Raw genomic sequence first — 25,000 nt, forward strand, 5'->3', positions numbered from 1 at the left:
TGTTGGGTTTCAGTCCTGTCTGTGGTCTTGTATCCAGTCTTCTCGGTGTGTGTTTGCATTTAGATCTGGTCCTGTCTGTTTGTGTCTTGTGGAGTTGGTCTATGTTGTTCTGTGAGGTGGTTCTGGTCTGATATGTCCTTCTGTTCGGTGCCTGCCTTAGTTCTTGTTCAGTTCTGGTCCTGTCTGATGTACTAGTTTCCGTACCATCGTGCTTGGGTCTGCTCGGTGTCAATTGATTTTCTCTGCCAGTTTCATTAGTTAAGCAGATTTTGGTGGCCGCCTCCTTGTTGTCTCTGCAGAAACAGGCATAAAACCTGTTAAGCTCATCAGGGGAGGAGGCGTTGCTGGTTGGGGGATGGTGTTGGAGGGTTTGCAGTCGGCCTGGATGCCTCGCCATGTGTGTCAGGGGTCAGATTTGTTGCTCCTCAGTCCTTAGTTCATGGCTGTACTCGGCCCTCCTGATGCCCCTCTTCAGGTTAGTCCTGGATGCACTGTAGGCCTCACCTGGTCTGACTCAGCGTCGCGTGCCTCCTCCTCTTCATCCTTTTCGTCCTGTCCTCCACCTCACCCCTCCCTCCATTGTCTCTTCTTGTTCTTCTTCTGCTCTCATTGCTTCATCAGCTGTTTCCTCTCAGCTGTCGGGGGGACTGTAAGCGTGAGCGTGATTCATCACAGACTTCAGCAGTAACGAACTAATTGGGGATTTACCCTGGAGACGCTGATGTGCTGACTCTTTCTGTGTGTGTGTTTCTGAGGACCAAACTGAACAAGCTCACAAGTTTCTAAAGGATTAGGACTTCAGAGATCGTTAGTTTAATCTGCAGCCGGCTGAGTGTGAATGAAACACACATGAAATACACAACGCTGTCGTGATGTCGGACGGGAAGAAACATGTTGGAATAACTTGAAGTTTAAATAAACACTGTGGCATTCACAGGAATCTTTACAGTTTCAGCTTTAAGTCACAAAGAGAGTGGAGAGTGAAATCCCTGCTTCCAGTCTTCATGCTAAGCTAGGCTAAGATGTGTCACACTGATAAACTGCTTTGTGCTACAGAGACATCCCATGTGTCAGATATCAGAGCTGAGCTGAAAATCAGGCAAATACTCTTCTAATTTAGGGTTTAGTTGTCCTAATGTAACTCTAATCCAGTAAGAGCACACGGTGCCACTGGTGGCTGTGTGACAAAGTCCTTTCACAAACAGCAGAAAAACGTTCACTTTGCAATAATATTTATTCTCTGCAGAACAAACCTAGTCAGATGGTCACTGGGAGAGCAAACATGGGCTGATAAAACAGGCACAGCTCGCCTTCTATATGTAGGCTGCTCCTGTGTTATTGCCACAATTCCTTACATGTCATTCATAGAAGCTTTAGGAATAATCAACCGTACTACTGGAGAAAGCAAATCAAATGCAGCGTCCTTCAGAGTCCTAATCAACATGCAAAGCAAAGTGCATTCCCCAGAAATAAGCATGGAGCCCGGTGGCTTTTTCCATCCTGATGCACCGCAGATGGAACACCGAGACTGTTAGGGTTCTGTATTCCTGAGGAACCCACAGCACAAAGAGAAAATCACAGAACCATTTACTGACAACTTCACTAGAATGTGAGATGGTGATTTTTAGCGGGCAGTCTTGGTGACTGAGCTGGGCGGGAGTCAGGGAAACAGGTGGAAGGCTGAATGATGAAGAGGGAGGTGAGGATGGAGGAGGGAGGATAAAGATAAGGATGGAGGGGGCAATAATAAAAAAATAGGATAAAAGGAGGATGGATGAAGAGAGGAAGTCAGAAAATTAGATGGAGACACTTCAAACGAAACTGAGCTACCTACTGCTGACAGAGTGTGAACATCAATGTGATTTTAGACAAAGCTGCTACACACACACACACACACACACACACACACACACACAAGCGCACACCCATTCAGATGCAGATGAATCGTTCTTTTATATCCGGACTGAAAAAGAGCGAGCGACATTAACACACCAGGACGAAGAGAGAGAGAGGGGATGAAAGGTGTCTCCTTTTCCCATGATGCCATTCAGTCGAGTAGGTCGCGTAGAATCGATGTCACAGTAACCACATACCTGTCAGTCATCTCCTGTCAGGCGGCGAGCGTGTTTGTCTGAAAACATAATGCGCCTGCAGTCTTTCATTAGCGCCACCCTGCCTGGTAAGTAAGTGTGTATTCCAACATCACCGGCTCAGATTGCTCATTTTCATCCATGTATGGCTCATCCCCCCCCCCCACGCCACAGTCACAGTGACCTCCTGTGTCTCTGAACAAACTGCTCCTCCTGTCCTTTAAACTCCTTCCCGAGCAACGTCCTCATATTAGAGTGGATCTCTGAGGTCTTTGCTTCTGCTGCTTTTCATCAGTTCAGTGTGACATTTGACTTTGTGATGCTAACGTGCTAACACCAACGTAGAGGCCTTTTTAGGAACCGATATGACGACGACAACAATTAAAGCCATAATGAGAGAAACAGCGTTTATTCTGGATGGACATCAGAGATAATGAAATCCTGGTGTCAGTCACACTGAGTCATGTGTTTCATGTCTGGGTGTTCAGATTTGACTGAGCAGAGACTTTCTGAAACTCAACAGATAACACTGGACTCATTTTGTTGGGAAGATTTTTTATAAAACACAGACAAGTTAGGTCAGTATTACACTAGTAGTACGACGTAGACCGGCTCTATAGGAGAAAACTTCTGTTATCAGCTGGCGCCATATAAATAAAATTTAATTGAAGTCGAAGGTTCAAAGGTTAATTTAATGGTAATTTTAAAACACAAGGTTGTAGCACAAATTTATGTTTGTAGTCCCCAAAAAACTATTAGGTTTGATGGAGAAGCCTCGGGGAAGAAGCTGCTCTGCAGTCTGGTGGTGCAACAGCAGATCCCTCTGTATCTTTTCCCAACAAGCTGGGTGGGTTCTGTTCTTTAGTATCACCCGCTGCAGAGCCCTCCTGTCCTGGGTCGTGCACATCCTGTGCCAGTTAGTGATGTTTCCGGTCAGGATGCTTTCTATTGCTCCTCTGTAAAAGGTAACAAGAACTTGTGCCCATTCAATGAACTGCAGTTTTTGGCACTTGCGCAGATAGTGAAACTTTCGCGTTTGCTACACCAAACTACTTGAATGCGAAAACCTACTTGGGATTAAAGATTCTGAGCTTAGGGTTTTTTGGTGCGATACCAGCAAGCATTTAATTCTCAAACTGTCAACATAGTTTTGTGTAATCATGACCTTGAGAGTTCATTCTTCCAACAACAGAAGTCTATTCTTTACATTCATGGGTTTGAGAAACACATTTTCCCTCCCCCTGGCAGAAATTTTTCCGATCAGTCATTATGTTTGTTGTAGAAGTAGTTTTATTTATTTATTTTACTAAACTTTTTTAACCAGAAAACCTTATAGATTAGTAAATTAGTTTTTTTTTATCAGTTTTATAACCGACACAGGCAGCAGATTCAAAGAGTTAGACTAACACAGGATATACCACACAATCTGAATTGTGATTATAAAATCACCAATAATGTTTCTAATACAGCCCTAACACATGTACAAAATCGATCCTAAAAATAATCCTAAATGCTGCCTTAAAACAATCTAGGAGCTGTATAAAACTATAACAATAACTAATGACCAATTTAGAGCAATAACTTAGAGAGACAAACACATGGAGAGTCTGTAACACCTAAAACATCTTCAGCCAGAGGAGAGCCAGCAGAGTTTGAGCTGTAGAAACAATCAGAGCTGATGAAGTGAAATCAGCTACACTGTTTGACAGAACAGAGATGTTTATAAGAGAGAGAAATTAAAAATACATTAATTTTAGAATGAGAAACTTTACAGTTTAAGTTTGGTGTTTTGATTTAAAGAGGACAATGATGAGAAAGCTGACCTGGTGATGAAAAGTTCCATTCAAACAAGATGTACAAATCACTAAATTGATTTTCATCCTGCAGGTGGGGCTTACTGGGAATGGACAGGATTTAATATACAGAGAGACAAGGGGGTGTGGCCTCTTGTTCTGACCAATCAACGGCACAGAGGGGCGTGGTTACAACCAATCATCAGCCTGGAGAGAAGACTGTCTCTGCCCACTCAGGTACATTACATTACTTTGGATTTTGTACACAGTGATTAACAACAAACTACATACTGTAGGAGCAAGACGTAAATGATCCCTTTAAACACATGCACAAACTCACAGAAGCAGAACAAGTGCCTAAGATGGTGTTAAGTTAAGGAAACCAGACTGTTGATTGTTGAGTTGTAGAGTGAACAGGTGGTTCAGACTTCTACTGCAGAAGACGTGCATTGACTGCAGCAGAAGACGTGCAGTGACAGGAGCAGAAAACGTACAGTGACTCTGTAGCAGAAGACGTGCAGTGACAGGAGCAGAAGACGTGCAGTGACAGGAGCAGAAAACGTACAGTGACTCTGTAGCAGAAGACGTGCAGTGACAGGAGCAGAAAACGTACAGTGACTCTGCAGCAGAAGACGTGCAGTGACTGCAGCAGAAGACGTGCAGTGACAGGAGCAGAAAACGTACAGTGACTCTGCAGCAGAAGACGTGCAGTGACTGCAGCAGAAGACGTGCAGTGACTGCAGCAGAAGACGTGCAGTGACTGCAGCAGAAGACGTGCAGTGACAGGAGCAGAAAACGTACAGTGACTCTGCAGCAGAAGACGTGCAGTGACCGCAGCAGAAAACGTGCAGTGACTCTGCAGCAGAAGACGTGCAGTGACAGGAGCAGAAAACGTACAGTGACTCTGCAGCAGAAGACGTGCAGTGACTGCAGCAGAAGACGTGCAGTGACTGCAGCAGAAGACGTGCAGTGACTGCAGCAGAAGACGTGCAGTGACAGGAGCAGAAAACGTGCAGTGACAGGAGCAGAAAACGTGCAGTGACAGGAGCAGAAAACGTGCAGTGACTCTGCAGCAGAAGACGTGCAGTGACTGCAGCAGAAGACGTGCAGTGACTGCAGCAGAAGACGTGCAGTGACTGCAGCAGAAGACGTGCAGTGACTCTGCAGCAGAAGACGTGCAGTGACTGCAGCAGAAGACATGCAGTGACCGCAGCACAAAACGTGCAGTGACTCTGCAGCAGAAGACGTGCAGTGACTGCAGCAGAAGACGTGCAGTGACTGCATCATAAAACGTGCAGTGACTCTGCAGCAGAAACGTGCAGTGACTGCAGCAGAAGACGTGCAGTGACTGCAGCAGAAGACGTGCAGTGACTGCATCATAAAACGTGCAGTGACTCTGCAGCAGAAGACGTGCAGTGACTGCAGCAGAAGACGTGCAGTGACTCTGCAGCAGAAGACGTGCAGTGACTGCAGCAGAAGACGTGCAGTGACTGCAGCACAAAACGTGCAGTGACTGCAGCACAAAACGTGCAGTGACTGCAGCACAAAACGTGCAGTGACACTGCAGCACAAAACGTGCAGTGACACTGCAGCACAAAACGTGCAGTGACTGCAGCACAAAACGTGCAGTGACTGCAGCACAAAACTTGCAGTGACTCTGCAGCACAAAACGTGCATTGACTGCAGCAGAAAACATGCATTGACTGCAGCAGAAAACGTGCAGAGACTGCAGCACAAAACGTACAGTGACTGCAGCAGAAAACGTGCATTGACTGCAGCAGAAAACGTGCAGTGACTGCAGCACAAAACGTACAGTGACTGCAGCACAAAACGTGCAGTGACTCTGCAGCAGAAGACGTGCATTGACTGCAGCAGAAAACGTGCAGTGACTTCAGCAGAAGACGTGCAGTGACTGCAGCAGAAGACGTGCATTGACTGCAGCACAAAACGTACAGTGACTGCAGCAGAAGACGTGCAGTGACTCTGCAGAAGACGTGCATTGACTGCAGCACAAAACGTACAGTGACTCTGCAGCAGAAAACGTGCAGTGACTCTGCAGCAGAAGACGTGCATTGACTGCAGCACAAAACGTACAGTGACTCTGCAGCAGAAAACGTGCATTGACTGCAGCACAAAACGTACAGTGACTCTGCAGCAGAAAACGTGCAGTGACTCTGCAGCAGAAGACGTGCATTGACTGCAGCACAAAACGTACAGTGACTCTGCAGCAGAAAACGTGCAGTGACTCTGCAGAAGAAGACGTGCAGTGACTTCAGCAGAAGACGTGCATTGACTGCAGCACAAAACGTACAGTGACTTCAGCAGAAGACGTGCAGTGACTTCAGCAGAAGACGTGCAGTGACTTCAGCACAAAACGTGCAGTGACTGCAGCAGAAGACGTGCATTGACTGCAGCAGAAAACGTGCAGTGACTTCAGCAGAAGACGTGCAGTGACTGCAGCAGAAGACGTGCATTGACTGCAGCACAAAACGTACAGTGACTGCAGCAGAAGACGTGCAGTGACTCTGCAGAAGACGTGCATTGACTGCAGCACAAAACGTACAGTGACTGCAGCAGAAGACGTGCAGTGACTCTGCAGCAGAAGACGTGCATTGACTGCAGCACAAAACGTGCAGTGACTCTGCAGCAGAAAACGTGCAGTGACTCTGCAGAAGAAGACGTGCAGTGACTTCAGCAGAAGACGTGCATTGACTGCAGCACAAAACGTACAGTGACTTCAGCAGAAGACGTGCAGTGACTTCAGCAGAAGACGTGCAGTGACTGCAGCACAAAACGTACAGTGACTTCAGCAGAAGACGTGCAGTGACTGCAGCACAAAACGTACAGTGACTTCAGCAGAAAACGTGCAGTGACTGCAGCAGAAGACGTGCAGAGAGAGAGAGACAGGTCCATGCAGACAGACAAGTGGTAAGACAGGTGGACATGTGGCAGACAAACTGATGTGAAAACTCTCTCTATCTCCCTTTCTCTCACAGCAATGTGTATTTGAACCTGTATCTCCCTCTCAGCTCTGCATTGACAGGTGGCCTGTCTTACCTGTCCAGGTGAGTCTGTTTGTGTTTCTTACTGTTTGCTGTCTGTCTGCCAGTCTGCCTTTCTGTCTGTCCATTTAACTTGCTTATAATAACTGTTTTCTGTCTTTCTTTAGATGATGAAGGAAGTTCATCCCTCCTTCTTTTCTTCAGGGTTTTCTTCCAGATTGACTCTGCTGACTGACTACAGACACAGTAAGACTTGTCTGTCTGTCTGTCTGTCTATCTGTGGTTGTTGTTCATGTTATTTGTTGAAATTTGATCCTCTGACATAAACACAGACTTTAAAGTGATCTAAATTTTTCACATCAGCGTGTGGTTCCAGGTGTTGAGGAGTTCTGCTGTATGTACAAGTAGTATAAAGCCTTCAGTGTGTGTGAAGTCTGATAAATGTCCTCAATCAGAATCAGAATCAGAAGGAGCTTTATTGCCAAGTTGTGTTACACACATAAATAAATAAATAAATACATTTTATTTATAATGCACTTTACATTTCAACGAAATCTCAAAGGGGGTTAAAAACAGTTCCCAAAATATAACAAAATAAACAAATAGCAATAAAACACCACAAAAATAAAATTAAAATCATGAGTGTTGAAAGGCCTTTTGAAATAGGAATGTCTTTAGGCCCTTCTTAAAAACCTCCACAGTTTGTGGGGCCCCTAGGGTCTCTGGGAGGACATTCCAGAGCCGTGGGGCGACTGCCTGGAAGGCCCTGTCTCCCATAGTGGAGAATACGAGGAGTTTGTTTTGGTGGTAAGGTGCTACACATAGACAAACATATAGTTGACATAAATAAAAGTATAAGTATATAAATATGACATAGACAATGCAAGTTAAATGAGAATATTAAAGTGAAAAGAGAAATAATACAACTATTTGCAGAACATGTGCATTATTCTGGGTTTGTGTTGTGCAGACGTATTGCAACGAAATATATAAATTGACAATATAAAAATATAGAACAACAAAGATTAACAATTAACAACAATGTGTGCAATGTGCCAGGGTTGTGCATGATATGAAATGAAACAGTATTTACATGTGCAGAGACATTTGTATCACTTGAAAGGGGGAGTGTCAGAGGGGACCCGGGTCTTGTTGATGAGGCTGCAGACAGGTAGAAACTGTTTTTGTGGCGAGAGGTTTTGGTCCTGATGGACCGCAGCCTCCTGCCAGAGGGGAGAGTCTGAAACAGTTTGTGTCCGGGGTGGGGGTGGGGGTCAGCTGCAATCTTTCCTGCTCGCCTCAGAGTCCTGGAGGCGTACAGGTCCAGAAGAGAAGGAAGATTGCAGCCAATCACCTTCTCTGCAGAGCGAATGATGCGCTGCAGCCTGCCCTTGTCCCTGGCAGTGGCAGCAGCGAACCAGATGGTGATGGAGGAGGTGAGGATGGACTCCATGATGGCGGTGTAGAAGTGCACCATCATTGTCTTTGGCAGGCTGAACTTCTTCAGCTGCCGCAGGAAGTACATCCTCTGCTGATGTCACTTTGAAAATAAAACAGATGTGTTAGTGGGGAGTTAGAAAGAAGTGAGCTGACCAGAGCTCTGTAGCCTGCTGTTCACCTCTGCTGAACTTCTTGTCTTGTACAAACTGGATATGACTTGTGAGCGGAGTGTCACCCTGCTGTAGTCCTGAATGAACCTCAGATAAAAGTTAGCAAACCCGAGAAATCGCTGTAGTTTTTTTCGGGACGAGGGTGTAGGCCACTGCACCACCCCACTGACCTTAGCTGGATCTGTCTTCACCTACCACTGTTTGATGATAAAGCCCAGAAAACTCACAGTTTTTAGCCTTTACAAATACTTTGTTCTCCAACAGTCTCACCAACCTAACATGCTCAGTGTCCTCCTCCATGTTCTGTGAGAAGATGTGTATATATTCCAAATCTACAAAGATGAAACATGTTGCAAAGGACCTCATTAACTAATACCTGAAAATCTGACTCAGGTTGATTTCCAGAGATGATGAATGAACGGAGCAGTCTGATGGGTAATATGTGCGTTTACCATCTAATGCGTTCACATCCTTGGCCACCGGTACTCGCTCCACAGCGGTGCCCAACTGAGTGACCACAGAAGAAACAATGAAGTTATCATCCTCCCCTGAATCCACAAGAGCTAGCATGGGGACAGAGCTGTTAGCGCACAGTACTGAAGCCTCAAGTTTGGAAGGGGTAGATGATGCTCATCACGACCTCCTCACTCACTGATGAGCCGGAGCTTTTAGCAGAGGAGGACAGGAATTCACCAGATGACCCGGCAGCTACATTTCTGCCTCTCCCTGCCTCCCTCCCTCCCCCTGTAAGGCTACGTCATCCCATCCACTCTCCACTGCTTCTATTCAAAATTCAACAGTGTTCTGCTACAAAGCTAGCTCCCTGTCTGCCTCCCTTCCCTGAACTGGATGATCAAATACCTTCTTTAATTCAGCTACAAACACTTCAAAAGACTCACAAAAGGGGAGTGCTTAGCCCATTATGCCGTAGCTGAGCAGCTTTATCAGGAGGTAACCCAATCATGAAATTTAACCGGGACTTATCGGTGGAATAAGTAGTTGGTTGCTGCTGAAACACAAAAGAACAGTGAACCATAAATTGACCACAGGAACCTAGATTAGCCAGAGTAACAGTCAGGGACGGGAAAGTAAAGCTCACAGGCTAGCTGGGATCGGGTTGTCTGAGGCGCGGATGGTGAGGGGGGCTCCGGCTGAGTGGTAGCCAGAGTTGCTGAGTTTGCTGAGGGGTGTGGTGACTTGATTTAATTGTCCTCCAAGTTTGTTAACACTGGTAGAGAGAGAGTGTAAAGTTTCCTTTACCTCATGTAGGATCTTCTCGTGCTGTCTGACACAAACGCTTTGGTTACCGAAACCATTGTGGCCACATTGTTCTGTTTGTTTGTTTGTCGGCAGACCCGAGAGCGGACACAGAACACAACAGGAGGTACTAAAGTAACTTTTAAAGTAACTAAAGGATCTGTTGGTGGCAGCGTGGTCCGACCATCGATCCGGTGTGTACACGGGAATCTGGTGCACAGGAAAAACACACATTGGGAGGAAAACTCTGGAAGCTAATCACAAAACTACTAGACACAAGAGACAGGGATGCTGCGATGCCACTGCAGGTTGGAACAATCTGGAAAGGAGTAGCAGAAAGCCGGGAGTATTTCACCAGATAGATGATGAGATGATTGAAGTCAGGTGTGCCGTTCCACCAGGCGTCTGGAATGTAAACACACATACAGGAAAAGTGCATCTCTAGTCTCTTACTGACGTTTCCTCGCTCCTTGGTTAAACTGGAAGTTGTTCTGGTCAGCCATCTTGTGGGCCGTCCCAAAACTCTTTTTTGTGCACAGAGGAGCGAAGAGCGATTATTTCCCCCATTAACGTTTATTATGTCAGAGAACCTGAGAGTCTCTCTGTCGGCAACAAACACTTTCTACGTCCTGCATCATCGTTTCCCTTCAGTCACATGTGAAGCTGAAACCAGAATATATATTATGTTATCCAGCTGTGATCAGCTGATCCAGCTTCACCTGACACTTCAGAGAGGAGGACATCTCATTTCTCTTCTCGCACGGTTTCTTAGTTATTACTGAGTGGATGCAATGAAGAGACACAAGGGAGAGAGGGAAACCAGGGAGACACAGAAACGGCAGTAAGCAATATGTTCTGTGACTTCTTGTCACTGATCGTTTCTGAAATCCCGGTCACATGACCATGTGTCTGCTGTCACGTCGTCTCATCTTCCTGCGGAGGGTCGCAGAGGAACTCTCTTCATCTGTCACATGTTATCGGTTTCTTCTCCTTCAGATGAAGATTTATATTCGAACAGTGAAGCTCAGAAAGACACTGAAACAGATCAATCCCACAGTTAAAGTAGAGAGGACGTTTGTTGATTTGAATGAATCTGGGTTTCCAGCCCAGTTAACATCCAGATCCGGTTCAGGTCTCAGAGATGAAGACGGTTTAGTTCATCTCTTCTGATCAGTGACTGATTGAGAACTCTTGTGATAAACGTGCAACAGCTGTCTGGTGTCAGTCTGTTCTATTTTCAGTGTTTCAATAAAGTTTTCTTCTTCCTGTCTGCCAGAGAAACGAGGGATAAGTGGAGGTAAAGTTTCTTATGGAGGAGCTTTGCTGCTGAGGACGAAGGGAACGACAGACGGCAACAAACAGGTGAGTCCTCACATCCATCCACTCAGTATTGTACAATGGGTGCCTGGGGGCCTCTGGGGCCTCTGGCTACAGACACACACCCTTTACTACACTGAAAGTACCAAATCAAGCTCATTACAGGTAAAAGTCCTGCATTTCAAACGACCTACTTTAGATACAGATAGATGTGTCCGGTGGATGTGGACCTAGGGGTCGGGGCCCTCAAAGACCAGATAAATTTGAGGGGTTGTCAGATGATTAAAGGAGTAAACTTACTCGCTTCAGCACGCTGGTTCTTTGTTCACTAAGGTGGCTGTGTGTTGAAATGTTCCTTTAGTCTGAGGAAACACACTGGATTAGATTTGATCTCAGATAATCAGGTTCTGGACCAGGTCCCCTCTTCAGCCCCCCTGACTCTCTGGACCTGATCAGTAATCTGTCCATGATTGATCAGTCTATTAAGCTGTCACACTGTTTTCACCTGCTGATTGATTCACTGTTCTCAGATCAGATCTGTGTGTGTGTGTGTTGCAGTGTGTTGGTGTGTCTGCAGACAGAGCAGAGGAGGAAGACGATGAGGAGGGAGGTGAAGATGGAAGGAACGACAAACGTCCTGTCGCCTCCACTCCTGTCCCAGGGTCGCCATGGTAACTGCAGCTCAGCACAGATTGACATCGTTTCTGATGTGACTCTGATGTTCAGTAGTGGAGCTTTAACAACAGTGTTATGATGACAACCAACACGTGTCGGTGTTTGTGTGTTTGTGTTGCAACATGTCAGACTGTAAACAGAACCTCTGTGGAGACTGACTGCCTGTCTGTCTGACTGCCTGACTGTCTGACTGTCTGTCTGCTTCTCTGTCTGTCTGACTGTCTGTCTGACTGTCTGTCTGCTTCTCTGTCTGTCTGCTTCTCTGTCTGTCTGACTGTCTGTCTGCTTCTCTGTCTGTCTGTCTGTCTGTCTGACTGTCTGTCTGCTTCTCTGTCTGTCTGCTTCTCTGTCTGTCTGACTGTCTGTCTGCTTCTCTGTCTGTCTGACTGTCTGTCTGACTGTCTGTCTGCTTCTCTGTCTGTCTGCTTCTCTGTCTGTCTGACTGTCTGTCTGCTTCTCTGTCTGTCTGTCTGTCTGTCTGACTGTCTGTCTGTCTGTCTGCTTCTCTGTCTGTCTGTCTGTCTGTCTGTCTGACTGTCTGTCTGCTTCTCTGTCTGTCTGACTGTCTGTCTGCTTCTCTGTCTGTATGACTGTCTGACTGTCTGACTGTCTGTCTGTCTGTCTGCTTCTCTGTCTGTCTGTCTGTCTGCCTGACTGTCTGACTGTCTGTCTGCTTCTCTGTCTGTCTGTCTGACTGTCTGACTGTCTGACTGTCTGTCTGTCTGTCTGCTTCTCTGTCTGTCTGTCTGTCTGCCTGACTGTCTGACTGTCTGTCTGCTTCTCTGTCTGTCTGTCTGACTGTCTGACTGTCTGTCTGCTTCTCTGTCTGTCTGTCTGTCTGACTGTCTGTCTGCTTCTCTGTCTGTCTGCTTCTCTGTCTGTCTGACTGTCTGTCTGCTTCTCTGTCTGTATGACTGTCTGTCTGTCTGTCTGTCTGTCTGTCTGACTGTCTGTCTGCTTCTCTGTCTGTATGACTGTCTGACTGTCTGACTGTCTGTCTGTCTGTCTGCTTCTCTGTCTGTCTGTCTGTCTGCCTGACTGTCTGACTGTCTGTCTGCTTCTCTGTCTGTCTGTCTGTCTGTCTGACTGTCTGACTGTCTGTCTGCTTCTCTGTCTGTCTGACTGTCTGTCTGACTGTCTGTCTGCTTCTCTGTCTGTCTGCTTCTCTGTCTGTCTGACTGTCTGTCTGCTTCTCTGTCTGTATGACTGTCTGACTGTCTGACTGTCTGTCTGTCTGTCTGCTTCTCTGTCTGTCTGTCTGACTGTCTGACTGTCTGACTGTCTGTCTGCTTCTCTGTCTGTCTGTCTGACTGTCTGTCTGTCTGACTGTCTGTCTGTCTGTCTGACTGTCTGTCTGCTTCTCTGTCTGTCTGCTTCTCTGTCTGTCTGTCTGACTGTCTGTCTGCTTCTCTGTCTGTCTGACTGTCTGTCTGCTTCTCTGTCTGTCTGTCTGACTGTCTGTCTGCTTCTCTGTCTGTCTGACTGTCTGTCTGCTTCTCTGTCTGTCTGCTTCTCTGTCTGTCTGACTGTCTGTCTGACTGTCTGTCTGTCTGCTTCACTGTCTGTCTGCTTCTCTGTCTGTCTGTCTGTCTGTCTGACTGTCTGTCTGTCTGCTTCTCTGTCTGTCTGCTTCTCTGTCTGTCTGTCTGTCTGACTGTCTGTCTGCTTCTCTGTCTGTATGACTGTCTGTCTGCTTCTCTGTCTGTATGACTGTCTGTCTGCTTCTCTGTCTGTATGACTGTCTGACTGTCTGTCTGTCTGCTTCTCTGTCTGTCTGACTGTCTGTCTGACTGTCTGCTTCTCTGTCTGTCTGCTTCTCTGTCTGTCTGACTGTCTGACTGTCTGTCTGTCTGTCTGCTTCTCTGTCTGTATGACTGTCTGTCTGTCTGTCTGCTTCTCTGTCTGTCTGACTGTCTGTCTGACTGTCTGTCTGTCTGCTTCACTGTCTGTCTGCTTCTCTGTCTGTCTGCTTCTCTGTCTGTCTGACTGTCTGACTGTCTGTCTGTCTGTCTGTCTGTCTGTCTGTCTGTCTGACTGTCTGTCTGTCTGTCTGACTGTCTGTCTGCTTCTCTGTCTGTCTGACTGTCTGTCTGACTGTCTGTCTGACTGACTGACTGTCTGTCTGCTTCTCTGTCTGACTGACTGACTGTCTGTCTGCTTCTCTGTCTGTCTGACTGTCTGACTGTCTGTCTGACTGTCTGCCTGTCTGACTGTCTGACTGACTGTCTGACTGACTGTCTGACTGACTGACTGTCTGACTGACTGTCTGACTGTCTGACTGTCTGTCTGACTGTCTGACTGACTGTCTGTCTGCCTGTCTGTCTGACTGACTGTCTGTCTGTCTGTCTGACTGACTGTCTGCCTGCCTGCCTGTCTGCCTGCCTGTCTGTCTGTCTGTCTGTCTGACTGTCTGCCTGCTTCTCTGTCTGTCAGTTTGTTGTTGTGCAAACAGTAAATTCCTGGTGAGGGATCGAGCCAATAAGTGAGTTACAACAAATCTTTGAAGAATTTGAAAATAGCAGAGAAACACTACAACAGAAAACCAGCTGGACCAGAGGGCAGTAACTAACTGGCCCCGAGCAAAGGGATGATCATTTAGACAGTTCGGGGTTCTATATTCTGGGGAATAGAAATCCTCTCCAGGCCTTGAATGAATATTCAGCAAGAGAGGAAAATAATAAAACAATCTCACAGCTCTGACCTAAACCCTACACATGTGGACAGAATAATAAAATGAGGAAATAATAAGAAACAATTAAGGGGAAAAAAACAATATACATATATATAAGACAACAATAATAGGGGCACATGCCTGTGTGACACCACAATGTGTGACCTATTAGATTCTGTGACCCAGATGGCAAGTTAAGCTTTGTTGACGATGTGAAGCGGTTGTAGTTTGGTTGGTTTAGGCACAAAAAGTACTTGGTTATGGTTAGGAAAACATTGTTGTTTGGGTGTAGTCAGAATCTGAGAGGTCACAGATTTTGGTGTTACACCTGCAACCCGTACACAGGATAAACAGCAAATGCATAAGAGACTAAATGGAAGGAGAAACAATTTTCTGCCACCACTTTGGTTTGCCTCTGTCTGTCTGTCTGTTTGTCTTTCTGTTACTTTGTTAGTTAGATGTTGAGTTTTGAACAGCAGCACCAGACACTCTGTGAAACTTTGTTCTTTATTCTTTTATTCTGAAACATCATGAGTCACAGTCGAGCACTGCTCCAAATGCACAACACAATATCCACACAGCAACCACTGATTCAGACTCTACAGCTCCGGAGACAGAAACACCTGCTGCTGGATCAAGTTTGGGCTTTTTCAGAAGAGGTTTAATTACAGCTACTTTAAAGTACTGTGGTACATAGCCTGTTGATAAAGATAGATTGATCATATCTAGTATAGAAGTGCTGACTAAGGGTAAAACTTCTTTAAGCAGCCTAGTCGGGATGGGGTCTAAGAGGCAGGTTGATGGTTTAGATGAAGAAATTATTGAAGTTAGTTGGTAAAGATTGAGGGAAGCAAAACAGTCTAAACATATATCTGGTTCTACAGCTGTTTCTAAGGTTCCTGGGTTAAGAGATAAGTCGGAGCCAGTTGAGGGTCGGTGGTGATGGATTTAGGTGAAGTGAGATGGCATCTCTGATCTCAGTGTTAGCAGTGTGAACTGTTTGTGTTCAGGTGTGTGGTCTGGACTGGAGACGACCGGGTCTTCTTCTTCAATCCCACAATCCACCTTTCTGTCTGGGAGACACCGGGGGAGCTGATTGGTCAAGACATCAGCAGCATCATCGAGGACCCACCCCACAAGAGGAAGAGGACGACACCTGCTGGTCTGTCACTTTCCTTGTCTGTCAATCAAAACCAGTTAACCAATGCTGAAGCTATCTAGTAGAGTTTCAGGAGCAGGACCACTTCCAGCATTCCTATGAACACACACGCAACGCTCTCCCCTTTGGCTCTTGTATACTGCGCTAGAGACGAGACCAAGCCACATCGCCCTAAGTGCGCTAAGCTGCCATTCAGTAAGGTTACTGCACTTAATCCAACAGACAATACCACAAAACTTCTCAATGCTCTCATGTCAGCCATCATGCCCAGAGTTCCAGGGGGTACCGGGGCTCCTGATGCCAGGATCTTCTGTCCCCCAGCTTCAACAGTCCCAGCAGCTCATGTCAGCTAGAGCCTTTGGCACCAGGATGCTGGTGGGCAGCTTTCCTCCTCAGCTCTTGCCGCAGCAATTTGTCTTCCCTCTCAACTCAAATGTCATCGTCTTCATCAAACTTGCTCTTGAAAGTTGACATCACCGACACTTCAAAGTTCTCCCCATCCAACCTGACTTCTGCTGATTCTTCAGTGAGGTGCATATTCGCTGTTAGTCTCACCTTTGGTTGCGAAAGCAGCCCCAAACTCTTTGTCACCTTGTCAGAAGCACTCTGCCGAATGCTGACCAACAACCATACGATTACATTCCACAACTTCTCCTGGAAGATTTCCTCATTTCCCCTCCCTCATCGCCACATGCTTCTGATCTGGTCAATCTGACCTGAGTTTTCTATGACTTCAGGGTTCCACTGTCTGAAGAGAAAACAAAGGGCCCCTCCACGTCTCTCTTTCCCATGTTTGACTCAGCCTTGTTGTCAACTGGAACGGCATCACCTTCATCTATGAGGAAACAACTGACACACCACACGACATCAGTCACTGACGCTGCTCCTCCTGGTGGTTTTGGGGGTTTCTACAATGAAGATGGTTCGCAGCAGAATGGCTCCCAGAACTTGCATGTGTATTCCAGGGCCCTTCCTCTGCTCTCTTCAAAATCTACCCCATAATAGCTGCAGATGTCATGAAAATCCATCCTCATATACTCCATCAACCTTTCAGTAGTAGACATAATCACCAAAGGTTACACTGCCTAACAGGGCCCTCCATTACATGTTTTCTAGAACTACATCATCAGCAGTATCTCACTCTGGACCCTCTCGTCTTACAGCTCAGCTTGGAGGGGTTCCTGCTACTTTCATGACCAGTACAACAAAACCTTTCTGTCAGTTGGTCTTATCACAATGACCCGTTTTGTTACCTACGCCCGTTCTGCCATGTTCTTTCTTTCTTTTCTTTTTTGTTTCCTCAGATGCTCTGAATTCACAGGCTACCCTTCAGTTTGTCTCGCGGTTGTCACGCTTGCATTTCAGTCTTATTTTTCATGGTTTTCTACTAATCAATCTCATTAGCTTCCACCCGTCTTTTATCTCAAGTCCAATCACTAGGACTCCTTTTGAGACTCTTGCAAACTACTTGCAATCCTGAGATTCTGATGACCTGAGGTCCCTTCTTCATCTCTACAAGTGGCTACTCCATTCTGGCTCCACCAGCACTTCTGCCATGTGCTCTCCTTGTCTCCGGTCACTCCTTCAGTCTCGGTGCATCCTGTAATGGCATCCCCGAGCACTTAATGCAAATCATGGGCCACTGATCCTCCCAAACGTATAAACGCTACATTCGTTCAGATCTCCAAGATCTCAGAGCCGCTCATTCTCCTCTCAAGTAAGTGAGGGCTTTGGGGGTCCATTGGGCCCAGTGAAGAAGTACAAGCGAGTTACAAGCCTTGCACACGATCATTATTTTCATTAATAAATCATTTAAACACATCTTGTTGATGGTGTGGTCTTTGCCAGCGAAATAACAAAACATATATTTCAGAACAAACGTGTCTGTTCACGCTGTCAAACTCTTTAAAGCGTTTAAACTGTAGAACTCGTTTCTTTCTGACAGACACCAGCTCAAGCTGTCAGTCATCTGGTCTCCATAGCAACGATGAAGATGATGACCATGAACACAACTCCAAAAAAAACAGGTGAGTCGGACTAATCAGAGAACAGATCACAGATGAGGTTAAAGGTCAAAATGTTTGTTTTAGTTTGTTTTTTTCCAATGTGAAAATTTCCGACCTGCTGATGTCATCACCTCTGAGCGATGTGATTGGTTACTTGATGAGTTCAGTTCAAGATTGAATCTCTCTCTCTCTCTCTCTCTCTCTCTCTCTCTCTCTCTCTCTCTCTCTCTCTCTCTCTCTCTCTCTAGAATAGAGGAACCAATGTCTCTCGTCCCTCGTCCAGGTGAAGTTAAACTCCTCCCACTGGAGCTGCGTGTTGCTCATTTTAGGGAAATGATGCTTGAGAGAGGGGTAACACACATTTATATACATATTTTATATATATATGTATGTATGTACACCTGTAATAGCTAATGGGGGTTTTATGAAAAAGGAGATCATGCGTGCAGTTCGAGGAAATCCATTTGTTTAAAATGTTTGTTACTAAAAAATTTTAATGTTATTGACAAAATGTGAAAAGCTTCTTTCTTCCATTAGAAGCTCTTTAGAGATGGTCCATAACTTTCGGGTTGAATATCACCTGTGAAACATCAGTCAGCTTTATTCTGAACTCATCTGACTGTTGAACTTAAAGCTGACAGCACCTTCCTGTTTTCAGCCACTTTGTTTTATCTACTTCTGTACGGTGAAACGTCCCGCTGCTTCGGCTGCTGCCACTTCCTGTTCACACTGTAACCATGACAACAGACAACAATCAGATGGTTTAGTTTTTTGGGTTTTTTTGTAATTGAAGTCTTTATTTTTAACATTTTTAACAAAACAGAACAAACAAACAAAAAAAAAAGACAGCTTCCAAACACATGATTAATTCACATTTGCATTTTAGGCCCATTATCAATAACCACTACAGACAGAGACAAAAAAGATACAATAAAATCTAATTATAAAGTGCCTATACATGCAACACCATAAAAATAACAGATTTAACAAAAGAGAAGGGCACTAAAAAAATAAAAAATCCATCAATCTCAGTCAAAAAGCCGTCCCCAACATTTGGCAAAACCCTCCATATCATCATTAATCCTGGCCAAGAATTTTTCATATGACACAATTTTCAGCATATTTTCTTTCCACCTGTTAAACTCTGGATCCTTCCACACACTGAGGATAACTCTGGCAGCTGTAATCACCCCCACCTTTATAACCAAAAAATCATATTTCAGAACTCCCGGTAACAGACTGATCCCCTAATAAGCACAATCTTGGTTCATGGGTATTGTCAGGCCAATCCACCTTCCTATACTGTCCAGTACTCTTTGCCAAAAGGGGTAAACTGTCCCACATTCCCAAATAGCATGCAGAAATGTCCCTGGATCTGAGCTGCATTTCCAGCATATATTATTGGGCATAATTCCCATTCTGTGAAGTTTAGAAGGAGTAAACTACCACCTATGTATTTATTTGTACTGAGTAAATTTACCCCTGGCCTCTCTTATGTATTTATTGGACCAATCTTCTTTACAAATGACACAACTCAGATCTCTCTGCAGATGGTCTCTTTTGTTAAATTGTTAAATAATTTTTAGAAAACAGCTGCTCTATGTGCTGAACCAGACAATTCTAAAAACTCCACCACTGCATTTGTGCTTTGAGTAAATTTTCCTTTGGTAATACAATCCCTTATTTGTAAATATTTCCAATAATTAGTTTTCCTAGTCAGACCATATTTTTGGGTTATTTCAGCAAAGGACATAAACACTCCCTCTGAATAAAATCACTTATCCTGTGTATGCCTTTGACAAGCCATTTCAGAGTTGTTCCATAACGAGGCATAAGGTTGTCTTAAATGAGATGCTCCACAAATCTTGTGTACCTCTACCCAGACAGCTTTAGAATACGTGAGTACCGGGTTATGATGAAAGTCCGGTCCATTATTAGCTGATCCCTGTGAGAGAACATCCGAGGGTGTAAAAGGGCTCACTAGTTCCTGTTCGATCTTGATCCAGCTCAGATCAGAGTCCAACCCTGTCCAGTGTTTGACCAGTCTTGACATTTCAAATGCTAAATTATACAGTTTCACATTTGGAAGAGCCATTCCCCCAATGTCTCTAGAGGCCCACATTTCCTTTATATTAACTCTTGGCTTCTTCTTGTTCCACAATTATCTTCTCAAAGTGACTAAATATATGTAAAGGAATTCTTACAGGTAACATCATGGAAACATAATTGAACTGCGGGGCCACCACCATTTTAATCACATTGATTTTACCTCATAATGTAAGATTCAATTTTCCCCATTTATCCAGATTTGTTTTTATTTTTAGGAGGAGAGGTTCCATATTTGAAAGCATAATGTCCTCTAGGTTTGGGTTTAATAATATTCCTAAATACTTCATACCCGAAGGTAAACACTTGAAATTGAATGTAGTAATGTATCTAGAATGGCATGATGCTGAAAACGGCATGCCTTTCGATTGGTACCAATTCATTTTATAGCCTGACAACCTTGAATATAACTCAACACATGTGAGCAACGCAGGTAAAGATTGCATGGGATCAGTTAACACTGCTAAGATGTTGTCGGCATACAGAAACAACTTGTGCTCCGTACCCCCTGCTTGAACACCTCTGATATCTGTATTAGCGCGAAGAGCTGGAGCCAGTGGTTCCAGAAATATCGTGAACACCCCTGACGGGTCCCGCATGAAGGGTTGGAAAAAGTCCGACACCAATCAATTTGTCAAAACTGCTGCCCTCGTTCTGGAATATATAGTTTTCACCCAGCTACAAAATCCAGGGCCCGAACCCGAACCTTGAAAGGGCTGCCATAAGAAAGCCCCATTCTACCCGGTCAAAGGCCAAGCAAGAAGGCCGCAACCGGGTCTAGACTAGATTTACTTTTGTGTATAAGATGAATAAGTCCTCTCATGTCAACCAACTTGATCACTATTGATAATATCTGGCAATATCTTATCCAAGCGGGAGGCCAAAACCTTTGTCAAAATCTTACAATCAACTCCTAAAAGACTTACTGGTCAGTAATTCGCTGGGTCTGATATATCCCTATCCTTTTTAGGAATAAGGGAGATTAGTGCATCATTAAATGTACCCGTTAAGGAGCCTATTTCTAGTGCCTCAAGGTAAACTTTATGCAAGACTGGAGCCAGAATATCAATATATTTCTTATAATATTCAATCGGGAAGCCATCCAAGCCTGGTGACTTCCCATTTTTCATTGATGAAAATGCAGCTCTGACCTCTTCTTCTGTTATAGGTGCATCCAGCCTTGTTTTTTGTTCACCAGAAAGACCTGAGAAAAATGTCTCCACCTCCTCCTCATTAAGTGCGCCAGAAGAAGTGTACAAATCTTGATGGAATGATTTGAAAATTGAGTTTTTTTCCTTAGATGAGGTTACCACTTGGTTAACTTTTTAATCATTGATATATTGTTTAGGTTATCTTGCTGCTTCAGTTGTCTCGCTAATAATCTACCATTCTTTTCACCACTTTCATAAAATTTTGTTCTAAGCCTAAACAAGGCATATTCAGCCTTTTTATTATAAACATCATTTAACTGATATTTTAATTTACAAATAGTCTGGTATTTATCATTTGAATATCGTCTCACCAAATCCTTCTCCACTTCACGTATTTCTTTATCCAAAGTTTTTTTTCTTTCTAAATTACTTTTTTAAACTTTTGTCACATATGCAATAATCTTTCCTCTTAAATATGCTTTGGACGCTTCCCAAACTGTGGCTACTTTATCTGTGGAACCCATATTGATTTCAAAGAAAAATTAAGATCCTTTGTTAACTCCTCACGAAACATTTTATTTTGCAACAACATAGTATTGAGCCTCCAGTGACACCTCTTTGTTTTATCCGTGTTCAAATCAGTTTGCAACTCTACTGTGGCATGATCACTAATGGCAATGGTACCGATCTCACAACCTACAACTGAATCTACCAAAGACTTTGATATTAAGCCAAAATCTATCCTTGAATACGTTTTATGACAATTAGAATAAAATGTATATTCCCTTGAACTAGGATTAACTAACTTCCAGATGTCTACTAGGCTATGGTCCTCCGTCAACAAATGAATAGCCTCTCTGTCCCTAGGTGAAGACCTACCCCCGGGTTTGCTCTTGTCAATGATCCCATCCGTCACCTGGTTGAAATCTCCGGCCAATATGAGCTGCCCCTCACGATCACCTATTATCTTGTTAATTCCATGAAAAAAATCTGGTTCCTCTTTATTAGGTGCATAAATATTGCACAAAATTGCCCTTCCTTATCATTATATTTTTTCAGCATCACAAAGCTTAAATTTTCAAAAGGATCAAAACACCATTTTGTTTGCTTGAGTATGAACTATGAAAGACGGTGCCCACCCAATCTCTTTTACACTTTTTTGCCTCTTCCTCTCCAACAATGTGAGATTCCTGGATAAATGCTATGTCTGTATTTCTAGATTTTAAGTATGTCACAACCTTCCTCCTTTTAACTGGGTTCCCACATCCTTTTATGTTCCATGATATTATTTTAATATACCTATTCATCTCTATCTAATAAAAAAATAAAATAAAAGTGGAGGGACACTCCCTGTGCGCTTTACAACCCTGGCCAAAGCCAAAAACATTACACAACTCAAATATATATATATATATATATATATATATATATATATATAGGCACTCAATATTACAAAACACATCTGGCCCATTCAAACTAGCTGACTAAAAAGAATCATGAACAAAATGAAAACCCTTCTTTGCATAGCAACCCAGAACAGTGTTGCTAGGCGACCCAACCTCCCATCCTACCCATCCCAAATTAACTATAGCTTGAGTCACTAAACTTTACTTGGTGCGTGAGACACATTAGCCCCGTTATACCTTATAGTTTTCAGTTGACATACACTTCTCCAATATGTTACATTAAGCTCCTCTAAGTCGACTCCTGCAGAAATTTCTCAGCCTTCTTTCCATCTTTGAACGTTTTCTTTTGTCTGTTCCATGTAAAAATAAGTGTTGCAGGATAAGCCAGCCTGTGCTTCACTTGTAGCTCTGGAAGACGCTTCTTCGCCGGTTGAACGCTTTTCTCATCTCCGCCAACTCCATCGTAACATCCTCAAAGAAGGAAAGCTTAGCGCCTTCCCAGTCGATCCCCCGCTTCCCTCTGGCCACTCGTAGTACTTTCTCCCTGGCAAATGAAGGTAGAAAGCGGACAAGTATCGCCCTGGGAGGTTCATTAGGGTCCGGCATTGGTACAGGGGAACGATGCGCACATTCAATTTCAAATTCACTTCCAGAAAGCTCAAATGCTTTATCCAGAATCTGTCACATATTGATCCACTTTTCCGGGTTCCTCCACGCCTTCTTTAAGCCCAATAATCCATACATTATTTCTCCTACTGCGGTTTTCAAGGTCCTCCACGCGTGACCACAACACCTCCTGCCTCTCCTCGCATTTGTCCACTTTTGCCTCAGTAAGCGCGCTAGCATCTTCAATGTCTGATATCCGCTGTTCCGCCTCTCCCAGCCTCACTTTTATATCTTCCAATGAGTCTTTTAGTTCTTTAGTTGTGACATCTTTTGCCACCACCCGAAGAGTAGTATTCATTTTCTTTATTTCTTCAAAAACGTCCTTTTTTCTGTCGCTCCCCGTGCTCAGCGTCATCAGTCGCAGGTGTGCTTTCAGGCGGCTCCGGCTCCGGGGCGAGGCTAATGCTAGCTTGCTTCTTCCTCGTGGTAGCTCCCTTGAAAAAGTTCGTTTTGTTATTACTTGCCATTTTTCCGAAGGCTGCAATCCTAGAGAAACCTCAAAGTCGACAAAGGGTGTCCAAATTATGACCACAATTGAAGTGTATGTCTCCAAATTCAGGACATTAATCAACGGGCTTTAGGAGCTCCTCTAGTGTGCGGCCATCTTCCTCAGTGGTCCCACGTGACTCCAGATGGTTTAGTTTTGAAACTGAAGAAAAAGTCTGAATCTGATTATTAGACAAGATCAGTCAATATTTCTGCTAATGTTTCATTTCTGTTCAGAGCCCAGTATCTGTGCATATCTGAATAATTTATTGGTATCAGAGGAACACACCTAGATTGTGCATTTCTACACAGGAACTATAAAAAGTATTTTATTGAAGGAGTAAATAAATATATCTCCGTCTGTTCTGTTCTGAGGTTTCTGCGTTCTCCACCTGGGAGAAGGAGCTCCACAAGATGGTGTTTGACCCTCGATACCTGCTGCTGACCTCAGCTCAGAGGAAACAGGTTCAAAACCAACAGCTGCTTTCATGTTTGGGAATAATTTCCACTGATGTAGAAACACCTGCTGTAGTCTCTTAGTGACAGGAAGCAGGGGGTGAAGTCTCGCTGTTCCGATGACACTGTGACGTCATCTGTGTGTGTCTGCAGGTGTTTGATCAGTTTGTGAAGAGCAGGATGAAGGACGAGTACAAAGAGAAGAAGAGCAAACTCCAGAAAGCCAGAGAAGAGTTCAAGCAGCTGCTGGAAGAGGCCAAGATCACCAGCAGGTATCACTCATTCATTATTCACCTGTGTTCCTGTACATTTGACCTGAGTCCACCTCTTCAGCTGGACTGCAGCTGTTTACCTACCTGTCAGATCACTGAGGATCAAACTCCAGCTGACTCCTGACGCTCTGTGTTTGGTTGGTCAAAGGTTTGATTCCCAGCAGACTGAGATCGTGCAGAAAGGGAAAAGAGAAGCTCAAACAACTCTCAGTCATCCAGGTCACAGTTATCCAACGAAGGTTGAGGTCAAGGGCGACTGGACTTAAAGAAGCTAGAAGACTGACTTCAGGACTCCCTTCGTGAAAATGTTCATCAGTTGAGAGTTGGTGTTGCTCTCATGGACTGTGTGTCTTCACCTGAATCCATGTATCATTCATGCTTTGATTATTCTGTTTTAAAACCCAAATCGGAAAAACCAAAAAAAACAAGCCGTTTACTGTTTGATCTTTTTTAAAAACACAATAGAAAAAGAGGGAAAGGAGCTGTGGAGTGATTTCTCCATGACAGGTGGTGGATCCTTAGTGGTTGCTGGACGTGTGTCGTGTGCAGCAGCTGTGGTCTGCCTCTGACCTCAGATTGCTCACACATTCACAAACATATTCCTGGTAATCTCCAAGAGGCATCTCATGGTACAGCCTCCGACAGAGAAGCAAGATGGTGTCAAACTGGGTTTGATCTCACTGGAGCAACAGCTCTTACTTCTGGTTGGCTGCTTTGCCCGCGAGCCATTCCAACATTCACGGCTTCAGTTTCAGTCACAGGTTGATTCAGTACGCCAGCATCCAGGTAACATTTATTTTGGGGCTGAACTAAAATGACTGGTAACCTTGAGCCACCTTAGAAAATACCTGAGCATGTTTATCAAAGCTTACGGTGA

At 44.5% G+C, this 25,000-nt stretch overlaps 1 protein-coding gene across 1 annotated transcript; it reads left to right on the plus strand.

The window, feature by feature from the left end:
* Nucleotides 1-3,977: 3,977 nt before the first annotated feature.
* LOC119884747 (transcription elongation regulator 1-like protein) lies at nt 3,978-24,123 on the plus strand (the record flags this gene model as incomplete). Its single annotated transcript, XM_038695068.1, is given in 10 exon segments — nt 3,978-4,120; nt 6,880-6,948; nt 7,053-7,131; nt 11,029-11,114; nt 11,628-11,740; nt 15,426-15,577; nt 17,520-17,601; nt 17,829-17,931; nt 23,771-23,860; nt 24,005-24,123. Coding segments are annotated over 10 exon segments (1,036 nt in total), but the record flags the coding sequence as incomplete, so codon positions are not given.
* Between the last annotated feature and the right edge of the window lie 877 nt (nt 24,124-25,000).

This window comes from Micropterus salmoides, unplaced genomic scaffold, assembly GCF_014851395.1.
Source record: "Micropterus salmoides isolate LMB-PRFRI ecotype aquatic unplaced genomic scaffold, ASM1485139v1 Ms_hic_scaffold_3646, whole genome shotgun sequence".
Taxonomy (NCBI): domain Eukaryota; kingdom Metazoa; phylum Chordata; class Actinopteri; order Centrarchiformes; family Centrarchidae; genus Micropterus; species Micropterus salmoides.